The sequence below is a fragment of the Botryllus schlosseri genome, chromosome 7 (genome assembly GCF_051294905.1).
Source record: "Botryllus schlosseri isolate E-star chromosome 7, Bs_hap1, whole genome shotgun sequence".
NCBI classification, from domain to species: domain Eukaryota; kingdom Metazoa; phylum Chordata; class Ascidiacea; order Stolidobranchia; family Styelidae; genus Botryllus; species Botryllus schlosseri.
The window spans coordinates 10,374,802-10,388,722 of NC_137242.1; the positions used below are offsets into that span (position 1 = coordinate 10,374,802).

General features: G+C 39.5%; 5 protein-coding genes across 6 annotated transcripts in view; 1 reads left to right on the forward strand and 4 right to left on the reverse strand.

The window, feature by feature from the left end:
• The window catches only part of LOC145442513 (GATOR2 complex protein WDR59-like), a 458,341-nt gene that overhangs the window by 18,736 nt on the left and 425,684 nt on the right, over positions 1-13,921 (reverse strand). The window contains exons 2-3 of one of the 2 annotated variants that reach the window (XM_080320451.1): positions 1,204-1,874; positions 299-484 (exon numbers count right to left, since the gene is read on the reverse strand). In XM_080320451.1, coding sequence (XP_080176577.1) covers positions 299-484; positions 1,204-1,254 — 237 coding nt within the window. In that variant the 5' untranslated portion in view covers positions 1,255-1,874. Of the gene's footprint in view, positions 1-298; positions 485-1,203; positions 1,875-13,921 lie in introns of those variants that run through there. The other variant, XM_080320452.1, reaches the window with a different exon arrangement.
• On the reverse strand, positions 1,327-4,745 carry LOC145442517 (uncharacterized). The gene has a single exon (XM_080320455.1). The coding sequence runs from the start codon at positions 4,743-4,745 to the stop codon at positions 2,679-2,681; it is 2,067 nt and encodes a 688-aa protein (XP_080176581.1). The 3' UTR covers positions 1,327-2,678.
• Positions 4,622-9,057, reverse strand: LOC145442516 (DNA polymerase eta-like). The gene is made up of 2 exons (XM_080320454.1): positions 8,788-9,057; positions 4,622-7,595 (listed from the first exon to the last, which is right to left on the reverse strand). The coding sequence occupies exons 1-2, from the start codon at positions 9,051-9,053 to the stop codon at positions 5,477-5,479; spliced, it is 2,385 nt and encodes a 794-aa protein (XP_080176580.1). The 5' UTR covers positions 9,054-9,057; the 3' UTR covers positions 4,622-5,476.
• LOC145442522 (uncharacterized) lies at positions 9,123-10,410 on the reverse strand. Its single transcript, XM_080320460.1, has one exon. It carries the CDS (start codon positions 10,337-10,339, stop codon positions 9,509-9,511), a length of 831 nt encoding a protein of 276 aa, XP_080176586.1. The 5' UTR covers positions 10,340-10,410; the 3' UTR covers positions 9,123-9,508.
• LOC145442518 (kelch-like protein 7) lies at positions 10,691-13,890 on the forward strand. The gene has a single exon (XM_080320456.1). It carries the CDS (start codon positions 11,398-11,400, stop codon positions 13,006-13,008), a length of 1,611 nt encoding a protein of 536 aa, XP_080176582.1. The 5' UTR covers positions 10,691-11,397; the 3' UTR covers positions 13,009-13,890.

Sequence of the window (13,921 nt, forward strand, 5' to 3'; positions counted from 1 at the left end):
ATTCAGAATAGAAGCTGTGGATTGGTTGTCATAATATAGATATAAATAATAAGATGTATCGGTGTCCAATGGTGAATAGGCTAAACAGACCTTAATGCAGTACGAAGGCTACAATATTGTCATAATATATATACCGTATTTCATATACAAAGCTGTCCTAATATTCAATAGATGCCATATCATGCTAGGTAGCAGAAAACAAATACATAAGAAATGATGTACGCCAGTGACAGATTCAACCATGACTAACCACCATTTATAACTCCGATAAATCATTTGTATTTAGATTCCAACTCACGGCAGTCGCGAAATATTCCTTCTTGTTGGGGCAAGGGTTCCATTGTATCTGACTAACATCCCAATTGCTTTGTCTTGTGATCCTTCGCTTGATCTCATCGGGTTGAGTAAGATCAATAACGATAAGGTTTCTCCGTGTGCCCAGAATACAGTACCTTCCAAGGGCATCAATGCCCATTGAATTGGCCTGCAATATTATAAGAAAAAATCTCATTCCGGGGACGTCATATTTGTTGATATACAATATTTGTTTCAACTCTCTTCTAGTTGCTGACTAGTGTCAGCAGAAAATAGTCGGGTTTATTTCAATATGAATATATTATTCAATCATTATGAAAAGCTGATATATTTGGGCAGAAAGCGAAGGGATAATCTTAACGTATCAATGACTTTGATAGGGAGAGCTGTTCATCTTCTACCGAGTGTGAAGTTGCCACAGCGTATCGCTGCTCAGTGTTTTGGTTGAACTTTTACCAAGAGGCCCTTCCTGCCACTATTAATTTCCCTAGGCTTGGAACATGCATTGGCTTTTCTCGCCAGTGGTCAAGTGATTGGAAGACAACCAGCGGGAATCGAACCCGAGACCGCTGGTTAGCAAGAGAAGATATTTAAACACCAAGCTACATTGGCTGTTGTATCGTTCAACCAAAATACCGACTCGTGATCCGCGTAGAAAATATTCAAGTCAATATGAAGCCATCAGGATAGTGACACTGACAGGATGGATGTGTATATGCAGGTCTGAACATATTGTCGCAATAAACTTTTACTTACTTAACTATTCAATATGGCGATTTACAACTTTCGTAGCGACTAAAATTACCAATTTTCTATTAATTTTCCAATCCCACAATGTGGACGAGTTGTGCTTCCATCTTCTACCTGCTAAACCCTATTCTCACCAACCTGTATCCCAGAATGCTGAGCCACCCTGGCATCCGTATGAGATTGCTGCATTGTAGGTTTCTTTCACAAATTTCAATCGTATGGATGACAGATTGTCTTCATCTATTTACATTCAAAGATAAATTTCTGTGATTAGACATCACATTAACGAATGGTGGTGGCGTGCCTTCGAACAAATTTGATCAGTTGATGAGGTGAAAATAATATAGAAAAAATATCAGATCAGTCGTAGGATGAGCAAGTACCGGTAACACTTTTGTCAGATCATTAGCGCAGTACAGTACAATTGTGCCGTCACTTTACTTTTTTCCTTTCTGTGGACGACGGTAATTTCACTCTAGACCAAAAATCTTTGTGAGGGTGAATACTATACCGTCTACCAGTGCTATCATGACAAATTCACATTTTCCAGACTTACAGATACATCTCTTGGGCAGAAAAGTTCTTTAAGAAATTATTTTGCACAACCAAGGTAGCGTACCATGAAGAGGTGGTCATTGTTGGCACTCAATTACAAGCAGATATTTACAAGGCATGCCAAACTACCTTGGAGCAGAAGTAGTGAACATAATGTTCAATAATATGAAAAATCAAGCTTGAAACTGAGGAAATGGTCCAAAGAATGTGACCACTTGAGTTACCGGTAAAAGTAGACTAATCCCGCTTAAGCACTTCGAAAAAATAGAACTACCAGATTTCCGACAACCTCCCAGTAATACATGAGCTCCTTTACGTTTTTCTGTAACAGCAATTCTCAGACCCAAATCTTGAGTTAAACAGAGCTTTCCAAAGAAAAATATGCCAGATTAATTTTACCATGGCATCAAACAGACTTGTGCAATTACTTGTGTATATTACAAGGGTCAGCGCACTTTTTGTGAATTGGTCAAAACAAAATTATCGTCACAGTGGAATCAGACTATCTCGTGGTCATTTTCAACATCCAGGGAAGATTCAAGTTTTTTGTGATATTTTAATTTTCTTCCGACCATGACTTGATTTTCCAAGCATGTCAAAATAGACATAATCCACTCTAATTCTATCGCAACAATATTGCCGTAACATAATTGTCTACGGGTGCTACTTACTGACCAGTACCTGACACAGTGGACTAGGAAATGTGTAAAGAATGCACCTTAGACAAGATTGCGCAAAAAATTTTTTGAAATCTTTTTTGCAAGAAATTTGGAAAATGTTACGTACATTGAACGATCGCTCTGGTAAAGGCGTGACCTTGAATTATACCCTTAGTGACCCATGTTTGGTCGCGGCATATACTTTGAGAACCCCCGTGCTATAATATAGCCTAGATGATTTGATAATAACAGCAGTTGGCAGCTTGTGCATTAAAGTAAATCTCGGTGCAATATCAATATGATTAGTCTTTTGCATAATGAATGTTGGAATAGTACACTACGCTACAGAATGTCAAAAATGCGGCAGTCATTAAATGAAGTCAGGGTCTCCGAAAACATTTACTTATTTGCCGAAAGGCCGGCAAACTTCCGACTCAACGCTTTCATGACGTCAGCATGCTTTGGCGTAGCCCCGCCGGTAGAGTGTGATTTTTGCGTCACTTTATAGTTTTCCTTCACAAACATGGCGAATTTGTTAGGCTGGCGAGTTTTTATCGGCGTCCCGTCTAGCTTTTTCGGCGGCAGCAACACCAACCGGCCCTTGCACACGCCGCAGCACTGCTTGTCCACTTTAATCGATTTCGAATGACGGCCGTACACCTTCCGACACATCGTGCACTGATAATGGAACTTGTACGATATGTCGTAGCTATGGCATCTTTTAACCACGGGCATGTCCGGGTGGGCAGCCATGGCTTTTCGAGCCCATCTCTTCCAATACGGCCCGTGCCCATCGTTTTTGCAATCGATCAACCAAACCGCTGCGTGGCACATTTCGTGACACAAAGTGTCTCGTAATCGACACAACGTGTCCAAGACTTTTTCCGATAGACAAATTTTCGCGAAATACGTTTTAGTGGCGCAGGAAATGCCGTTTTCTTTTACCGTAGCAGTACGAGTGCTGCATTTCGTCACGCCGGCAGTCTTCAACAGTCTTTTGTGCCATTCCACTATCATGTCGTTCGGGAGTTTATCTTCGAATATCGTCTTGTTGAAATGCCGATACAGCAGCTGAGTCAATTGATCCCTGTGACGTTTGAAACCCTGCCCGGTTTCACAGTTTGATGGTAAATTTGAGGGTAGCCCGTCCTTCCTCACGCTAGTTTTCGCTGTTACAACAGGAGTTTTGTACATCGACACATTTCTAGATTTTATCTTCAACGGAGTCTTCTTCGGTATCATGACCGGTGTCGCAAATACATCATCATTTTCATCATCATAGTCAGATGAGAAGTCAATATCGTCTGTTATATTCCTTTCGAAGTTTTCCTTGTCACTGTCACTCTCCTCGTAGATTACATCATCATCAGATTGCGAGTCATCGTAAAGCACCAATGCTTTCGATTTTTTCTTAGCCGTATGCCAAGCCGGTATAGGATCAAAGTCGTGGTCTGAACACTTTGAACTGCTAGGCGTTCTTTCGGCGACTTCAATTTTGTCAAAATCGGAACACAAGGATTCTACCGACGCTGTAGGGTTGGACACGGAGCTACCACCAGAAGAGCCGCTGGTATCTTTTGCCACACCATACACGCTTACATCGGAATATGTAGATTGGGTAGTGTGTTTTGTTCTGATATCTTGCTTGTTACGGGTCTCCAGATCACTATCGCTATCCGAGGAAAATACAAGCCTCGGAGTTAAAAAAGCACTTTTGCTGTTTACGCTACTGGCACTGGCGGTGCTGCGTTTCGGAGTGAAATTTCTCAAGATTGCACGTCTTCTTTCGCAATAAATTCCGGAATTGGGTTTCGACTGCAATTTAGGTTTCGGTGGTACAATCGCAGCAGTTCCCAATATTGTGCATTTCCCGCTGTTCGATTTCAAATTACTATTTGAGTCGCATGAATCGTCTGTGCTGGTGATATTATTTGTTGGGTTAATCTGAGAATTCACGATATTTGTAGATTCGTCATCGGAGTATGGAGACTCGAGCGGCGATGATGTTATATTCGTGTCAGGATGTGAGGATTGGCTGATAGAATTCTCCAAGAAACTATCTCCAGATGTGGTGGATTCCTCACTCGAAATGCGATCCGAGTCTTGGCTGAAACTTCTGTAGTTTATACGATTTCTTTTTTCCGTTTTATGTTGTGATTTTGGGACTTCGCTATCATCGCTCGCGTCATCGAAAGATACGTGATCATCGGACACAACAAAGTCTTCCAAACTCCCGAACGATTCTCGGTACGTCTGCTTCCTGACCGGCTTTAACGATGCCAGAAACGCGTCAAAAGCAGCGTCGTCATCAGATGATGATGACGTCATAATCTTTTCAACGATCTGGAATGGCAAATGCAACAACAAAAATATCAAACAAACTCTCGGATATGATTTGATAAACTGTCGACAAAAATCTGTACAAAAATTCATTTCATATTCTAATTGGCAGCGATAATTCTTCATGGCGATACGCCAATTTGTATACAATACGCAACCAGCTTGAACAACAAAAATTGTGTACCAGCATGCCCTGCTGATCGGAAATTTGGAATACGTGGAACTTTACAGAACTGTGCGACAAAATAATGACATTTATGTTAAATAGTTCTTGAAATAGCATCCAATCACCCAGATCCTTACTATACGTTGTTGTTTAGTAAGAATGAATAAACAAGGAAATCTATAAATGAGTTTCAAAGTAGTCTGAATGGAAATAAGAGATTTGTCTTTTTTGTATGATTCTCGAAATAAATGATTGATAGTTAAAGAAATATTTCGAATCTTGAAAGGGTCATTAATGTAAATGGTACCTGAAATCATATAAATATATAATGAAGCAATTTTGATTACAATTGATATAATCACAAGTCAGAATAGTATCTGAAGAACTTGGTTAATGCTAATACTTCCTTAATTTACAATATCGACATTCGACAAATAAATACTTTCTAATTTCACAACTTATACTTTTACAAAAGCATTTACTATTGTCAAGCATATTGTCAGTACGGATGGTGGCATTAGCAGATTTATGTAGAAAGCGGTAACTGAGTATGAGTATGGATTCAAACTTACAAGCAATGTAAAAACAGCTAATATTGTTCGCTGCTTCAATAAACATGCAAAGCAATGATTTTCGAATGGCAAATTGTCAAGACAAACACGGAGTTTGTTGGAAAAACCAATATCAGCAATTAATTTCCTGGAAAAAATCTCCGAGTTGTTTGACGATCGTCAGATATCGCTTTAGCAATTGCGCTTGTGAACTGTGAACGCTGTCGAAAAAACCCTAACGGTACTGCGCTATACCCACGATTTGATGCCACAACAGATGAATTACTATTGACAGTGTCTTTTTTCAATTTTGTTGAACTCCGCGCCAATGGGCTGGTGCTAGTCCTTTTCGAGGACGAGAATTTTGGCGACGCATTCTCCTTGTGTAGGCTTTGAGGAATAAAATTTGATATTAGCCTCTGACCTTTGGATGGCGACTTTTGCTTCGTCGACAAGCGGCGTGGTGACGCACTCGCAGATTGGGATGGTTGTATCATAGATGATGTGATTTCATAAGACTTCAAAATTTCAGTTTGAATATCTCCGGGAAGGTCGTCAAAGACATTTCTATCAATTTCTCCCAATTCAGGATGAAAAATGTTACCATCTGGCAGCGTAGTACGCCTTTTAGTTGGAACCTTCCGAGAATTTGCCTTGGCAAACATCTGATCAATTTTACACAGTTTTGAACTCGAATGGGAGGGCCTACACCCTGAAAGGTTCGGCTGAATGGTTTTGCTTTTAGATACAAAGCTAACATCATTGCTACATGAACCTGAACATTCATTGAAGGTCTGCGACTTTACATTAGCCTCTAAGTTTCCCGAAATCAGATCGACTGCTTCAATGCTGCGACTTGCAGGCACGATATCGATGTTCGATGGTGATTTCGTTGATTTTACATCCTCAAACAGACGTCGATCTTGCATATTCAGATCATCTATGGTTAATTTGGCACGTTTTGAGAAAAAGCCTGTTCCGCCCTCCGTGTTTTTCGGAGAAGAGAACTTATATTTTGAAATTTTGTCAACCTTGTTACTACTTGTGACAGATTTTGAAATCATCGATGAATTCGATGCCGTCCCTTCGTTTGTTGCCGTGTCCCATATGCCACAAGATATCGAAGCACCAAAGCATGGCTTATCTGCAACTGCATTTTCCACGTTTCCACCACCAGTATCACAGGCCTGAGAAGGTTTGAAGAACGAGGACATATTTCCCATAATCGAACTATTAGACGAGCCAATATCGTCAAACTTTTTCGCATTTACGCTAAGCTGTACAATAGCAGGATGCCAACGTTCTTGATTTGACGCCATGGAATCGAACACCCGTATCAATTGCAAACATTGACTCAACAATGAATCGTGGTTGTATTTTGCTAATGGGGCGGATCTTGAATAAGATTTTCCGGTTTCCAATTTGAAATGAACAGTCAAAGTCCTCGCGATTCGGTTGTTAGCGTCCTTATCTTTAGCAAGTCTTTCTGATAATTCGATCAAAAGAGAGTGCATCCATTTCTTTACTTTTGTTTTCGTGTTGAGAGCGTCGGGGCCTAAAAAGTTTTTCCCGCACCCGATAGATTGCGCGACGTGCCTCTCTTTAACGAGTTCCCAATCGATGCCTAGACTTGCATCTTTCAACCACATCGCGGTTTTTTGTCCGTAATTAGACACCAGTTTTTCCGTGTCGATAGAATTGATTTCACTCATAAACTCAACGCCGAAATCTGATGTCAGAGAATTTCCCAATTTACCGCCTAAATTTCGTACTTTACCGATTTTTATCGTCTCGAAAAAATTTGAAATTGAATTTTTAGGCAGTACCGTTTGTTTGTTTGGTTTATTTATACCGCACGTCAACTTTGACAACATCTTATTATGAGAAATGCCGGCGGAACAACGAAAACCGGTTTGGTGATACACGGCGGCACGGATTTCCTCTACCATAGCAGCAGCAATAAAGAGACGTAAATCCGACAACATATTATCGTCTGTCGATACTTTTGCAAGCCACTCGCTAATGCCCCTTTGACGAGACTTCTCTTTGTCCTCGTTTTCCTCCTGAGAGGTGGGATAACCGATGACGTATGTGCTGGATAGTTTTTCGTGACTCAGGTACGATCCGTGATTGTTCTCTGCTACGATTTTGTCTATCAAATCGGTCAAGTCGATATACGCCTCGTCGATGCTAGCACGTTCAACCCGCCCGCCAAACTGTGATAGTACGTTGATCACTTCAGCACCAGCTTCCCGGTATCTGAAACAAAAGCAACCATTGTGGTGCCATGAGGACAGGACTATAGCAGTTTGATTCCTAAGCCTGGATATCATTCCATGATTATCACAAATAGGCAGATTATTACCCGAGTTAAGAACCATCTTATTATTTCAAATAATAGATTTAAATCCTTATATTGTTAAAGTTGTTCTCAGCATTAATGATCAATCAGGCTTGACTACATATTAATACTCCATTAAAAGCAGAAATTTCAAAGACAGACCAGAGTTACAGGAAATTGAAGTAGAAAGTGAGAGGTTTGAATATTGAATGGTATTCTGAATTACTTATTTTCAAAAGCCGTGGATCACTTTTAGTTTAAGTAGTCAGTCGAAGGTGGGTTATTTTAGCACACAATCAAGAGAAAAGGAATGATGATATTACAAATAGGTGCACTTTTGGAATAAATATTCGAATACTGAGATACGGGGTTATCTCATCTGGGTATTATGACAATTTGATCGGTAGAAATAAAGTGAACCTATCCAACAGCTACTTCAGACAGGCATGAAATGACAGGCACACCACAATCGATCTGCTATAGCTAGACCAAAAGATTTTTAGCTAAAGTGCTGCAAATCCTGACTATGCGAAATACTGATTGCCCACTATGACATAGCCAATAAATCTCATGAGTTTATATCAGGGGTCACTATCTCTCCAACACGATGTCCGTGAGCTCCTAAATTGATTTCAGTTTCAAAATATTGTTGTTTTTGTTGAAAAAAAAAAAAACTATTCTCATGTGCCCAACATCACTATTCCTCACTAGCTGAAGCGGCAATAGCCCAGACACTGCCAAGAGCTAGACGCTTAGGCCTGAAGGGATTACCCACAAGATCAAACTTTACGAGGAGATACTCCTTCAGCTAGTACCGTGTCTCGTTAACCCCAATATTGATTCCTCACTCGCCGAATAGTATTGTCAGGTATTCATTCAAAATTGTGGTTGTCAAAAGTGTGACCAATTTAGTTTCTGACCCCGCATTTGTATGATCTGAAGCTACACCTGACAAGTTGACAGTTATCAGGGAAACTTTTCAATTGGGCCAATAGCTTAAGCTTTTGACAAAGTTTGCATAAAATAACACAAAGGACATAGTTGGTTAAGAAATTCAATCTGCACTGTACAGATGCTGCTGATTTATTCACAAATAGATACATTTTTTACCTGTCCAAATTCGCTTTCCCGTTACTTTCAGGAACTCGAAAAAGATGGATATCCGGGCATACCTCCCTTGCGTCGTCACCCATCATACCCCGTTTTACTCCGCACGATCTCGCTTCATATCCGATAGCGATGATGCCTCCTCCTCGGTATTTCTTGTACTGCACCACAGCGCAAGGTTTACCTTTATACTTCGGATCGCGCCGCTGCTCTACTTGCACGTAAAAGCAATCCATGTCCACCAGAACAATGGTTCTGTCAAACGCCATTGCTTGGAAAGACTTATAGACATTCGCCCACTATCTAAAGATATGCTACTACCTCATTTATACACAACGCTGTAAATACAATGATAAAAAATTGCTGTAATTCAACACGCAATAGTAATCAATAGTGACAAGAGGCTAACCATCAACACGATAGTTACAAGACATGCAATGCATCAGTGCAGAACAGATCGTTGGACCACATTCACCAAGATGATTGACAGTGGTGGACCAATATTTCGCACAAATGCTGTAACGTGCTGGATGTGAAAAAATGATGCCAACTTTGAAAAATTAGATTCAAGAAGGATCTGCCATGAAATATGTCCGTCATTAAACTATAGTTGCATGCGTTTATTGAGATAACAGGATTATTTTAGGAGCTAGGTGACCTACATTTCCTGCAGTTACCAGGCAAGGCAACAACAACAACAGACAACTGAAATTATCATGTTTTTCTATTTAGAAATCGGCTGTACAGCAAAATAGTCCACTCGATAGTCAGAAACCTCGACATTTTCATGATTTGGGATAGGAGTAGGAATTAGACCTTGATCCCGAGCAAGCCATATGGTATGTACCAAAGCTTGTTGTTTCTTCCGACAAACTCCAGTCCGTAGTGGAAGATGAATTAAACCACTGAGGGGGTCGATGAAGTGATTTAGTAATGTAAGATTTTTATAGTTTAAGAGAAGGTTGTCATCACGACATAAAGGACATGGATTTCCACATATTTTCCCTTCTACGTAGCACCAATGGCGAGTTCTTTGTTTTTGTCTAGAGCCTTTATGATTCCTACGAAAATCCGCCCAAACCAATCTATCGCTGTATCTTTCAATGTAATCTTCAGACGTAAAATATTCCGATGGGCTAAGTCCCTTGTTTTCAATGTATTCTTCCCACTCCGCTTGATGCTTTTCTGCGCACTTCATCGGAGTTTCTTCCTTGTAATATTTTCCCCACACCAGCGAGAAAGCATCGCTTGGCCAAACTGGTCCCGTTGCTACATTACGAAATTCGGGAAATGGCCGTAACTTTGTGATGTCTAGTGTTTTGTAGGCTTCCGCGTTCGAATCTTCGTGGTTCATCCAGTTCGAATCGTCCCAGATGTTGTAGTCATTCGAGTTACATAAATTACGAGCCCATACATGATTAACGATGGTTGAAATTTTCAGAACACTTTTCGATGATGCCCGGTCAAATTTGTCAGTATTTGACAATATTTGGCACCGGTGAAATTTAGTAACTGCTATACGGCAGACTTGACTTATACTTCTCCCCAGTAGCATATCCCTAACTTATCTTATTCAATACCGTCTACGAAGACGAATGTCAGTTTTCAAGCTTCAGGATCGCGCGGTCGACTTCGGAAAACCTGTAAAATACGGAACAGGATAAAAGTATTTTAAGTTGAACCCTCATTGTTGCTAGCAGGCGTACGGCGGTAAAAGCTTAGCCATGGTAAAAGTACTGCACTACGATGTTTGAACAGAATATCGTGTAATTATCGTTTTTTTTTTATTGAATGAATTTGCTCTCTTGTTCTCTCTCTTTCTCCATCCTTGCAGAGCACTGCAGCATTGAGTTTTGTTGAAGCGAAACTATTGTTATTGTTTACTCAGTCAAGATGCGTAAGGTGCTGGCAGCTGGCTGCTGATCGGAAGGGTTGGTGCTCGTGCTCGTACTTTGCAAATAGACAAAAAGTTTACAAATGCAAAAGTAAATCTTTGCCCATTTACAAAGTACGAGCACACTCTCCTCGGTGGATCGAGGGCTACAGTTGCAGGAAGACACTTCCACCCAGCACTTGACATTTTAGTCATCCAAGTTACATGCTTATTTTAATCATCGTAATCAGTTATATTCGACCTGTGACCAGTATTTTCCTCGTTATCTCAACTGCCTACTGGTACCTCCTTTGATAGTAAATTTCAATAGTGCTTACACTTTCATATTACCGTACTCTATTTACTAATTTTGTAATTTACATACCGATACGCCCGCACGCATTACTTTACCATACTAGTCAGCCCACAAGTTTACCTGACCACAACCTGACATCGATCTTGCCTTCCATCACGTGTCATCTCATTTTGTTGCTTGTCCTTTTGTTTTATCTTCGTCTTGTCATTCAGTGTGCATGTGTAAGCCTCTTCTTTACATGGCCAAGGCCCAGGTGGTTGTCTGATTTCAAAGACCAATCCAAGTCATTTCGACATCTTTCTATTCCGATATTTGCATCAAATATTTTGCATATATTAATGATAATACGAATATACGATACATGGTATGCGTGCTTGCAGAATAGAACTTGAACTATACTGTGTATTACATATATCTATACGAGATGGCTGCAGAAAAAGAATGTCCACTGGATCTTGATGACGTTGGTCACATGAGAAAAATATTCAAGAAACTTGATACCATGAGACAAGAGCAAAGAAACTGTAACATCATCATCAGTGTGGAGGGCAAAGAAATCCATGCAAACAGAGATATGCTATGCGCTGCATCTGATTACTTCGATGCCATGTTCTCTCATGATACCGTCGAGAGGAAAAGTGGAGTTGTACAGATGAAGGAAATTTCCTATGTTGCTGTGAAGAAATGTGTCGATTTTATTTACACCGGCAAATTATCTACCAATGTAGAAAAATGTGAAGATTTGTTATATGCAGCTAACTTACTGCAATTGAACAACATCTGCGAGAAAATACAGCCATTTTTGGAATCCAGGTTGGATTGTGAATCATTTTTTGTCACTAGAAAAATCGGTGAAAAATTTTCACTGGGTGCATTAACAAAGCATTGTGACAATTTTGCTTCGAGTCATCTTGAATCGCTAGCAAAAAAACAAAAATTTACAAGTTTGGATTTTGACTATGTATCGCACCTTCTTTCTAAAAGTGATATCGAAGCCGATTTGAAATTATCAATCGGGCTTAAGTGGATAAATTATGCACCTGAAGAAAGAGAAGGACATTTGATGGAAGTAGTCAATCTGATAGATACAAATATACTATCCTGTACCTATTGCAGGCAATTAGCAGAAAGTGAACCCATATGCATGAAATCTGCTGAATTCATGAGAATGATTGTTCTGGCATTAACGTCTAGAGTTGAAAATTTGACAGGAGCTTCTGCTACAGATGTTTCATCCAAACAAAACTCATTGATCCTGTTTAATCATGATGGTCTTCATACTTATATTCCTGAAAGAAATCAATTGCAGCGTATCAATTGTTCTTCCATATTCCATGAAGATGGGTTTTCAACATGCATTCATGACCAAGATTTGTATGTTGTTTTTTTCGATTCAATTCAGGTACATGTCCTAAACATTGAACAGTTGAAATGGCACCGTTGTAGCGATATGCTTCACAATCATGGAAAAGACCTACAATGTGTTGCTCACGGTGGTAAAATCTATGTTGTTGGAAGTTATACTTTGGAAACTTTATATATCGCGGAAGATAGATGGAAAACTGTTGATGTTGATTCCGATTCATTGTTCGGGTCCTCGCTGGTAGTTCATAATAACCGCTTGTACGCAATTGGTGGATTTGACGGCAAAATCTTATCAATTGTTTCTAGCTATTCTCTAAAAGATTTTTCTTGGTCCCAAGAGACACAACTTTATTGTGCGAGATTCTGTTCATCATCGACTGTTTTTAATAATAAGATCTATGTTGCTGGTGGGTTTGGTGAAAATCTTACTCAATTTTCCGCTTTTGAAATGTATGATTCGGCAGCTAAAATCTGGACTGGACTTCCACGAATGTTGATTGGTAGATCCTCATTTCGTCTTGTTGTTGTCAGTAACAAGTTGTTTGCTGTTGGTGGTGCTGCCAAAAAAGGTCATGTTATCGAAGTGTTCGACCCTAAGATAGGAAAGTGGAGTGAGCACCCAGCTCCTTGCATTGACGGAATTGTGATTACAGCTACACTTTCGCTGTAATAAATATGTTTCTAATATCCGGTTGAATTAAAATATTCTATTTAAATCCTTATCATGAAAAGTTTTACTGTCAAATTATCCCTTCCCCTCCAGTTTTCATGTCTCATTTTTTTAAATCTTTAAATGGCTATTGCCGGTATCTCAATGGTTAGAATTAGGCAAGGTCCAATGGTTGTGTTGAAATGAGAGTAAAACAGATGGATGTAATCTGATGAAGTGTGTACTTGTTTATGACTATTTGATTTTTGTGAAAACATAAGTTGTCTCTTATCAGTACGTGTCATGATTATGTTGTTGATATTTGGCATGCATTACCTACCGGTACCTGAAAAAATTGTTCATTCATTTTTATAACTTATTTGCTTATTGTTTTGGCTTAGGTGTCGTCTCAGTGATCTGACTTCTTTTCGGTGATGACTGGCAAATGGCTCGTGACGTTGATAAAATTATAACATGTTATCTTGAATCTTCTGATATGTGCACTGGATACTGAACGCGGTGTGGCGATCGTAAACCTGTTTATACTTTAAAAAATTGCAACCTATTATTTTTGATATCCATGAATGGCGAAATGGGTACTCAATATTTATCTGAACAACTGTTTGTTCAAATTTCAAGTGCGGTAATATCAGTATTCACCTATTAATTCTGCCATTGACAGCATATGTTGTATAATACAATTTCTGCCAAAAATTATTGAGAGAACAGATTGCACATCGGCAGAACGAGCCGTTCTTTTATTTGTGTGCATTAACATCAATCTAGGTTGTACCGACAGAAAAATTTCTTGGATGGTTGGAAAGTAGTGGATTTGAAGTTTTATGTCTTTGATGTAATAATTTGTGAAACAATATGCTGTGAATCATTTGCAATTGTCCAGAATTTAAACTATAGTGGAATTAATACCTCTACG

Coding starts and splice junctions, on each gene's coding strand:
- LOC145442518 (XM_080320456.1), top strand. CDS start 11,398: ATGGCTGCAGAAAAAGAATGTCCACTGGATCTTGATGACGTTGGTCAC.
- LOC145442516 (XM_080320454.1), bottom strand. CDS start 9,053: ATGGCGTTTGACAGAACCATTGTTCTGGTGGACATGGATTGCTTTTAC. Junction 7,596..8,787: donor GGGAAAGCGAATTTGGACAG/GTAAAAAATGTA, acceptor CTTTTGTTTCAG/ATACCGGGAAGCTGGTGCTG.
- LOC145442517 (XM_080320455.1), bottom strand. CDS start 4,745: ATGAAGAATTATCGCTGCCAATTAGAATATGAAATGAATTTTTGTACA.
- LOC145442522 (XM_080320460.1), bottom strand. CDS start 10,339: ATGCTACTGGGGAGAAGTATAAGTCAAGTCTGCCGTATAGCAGTTACT.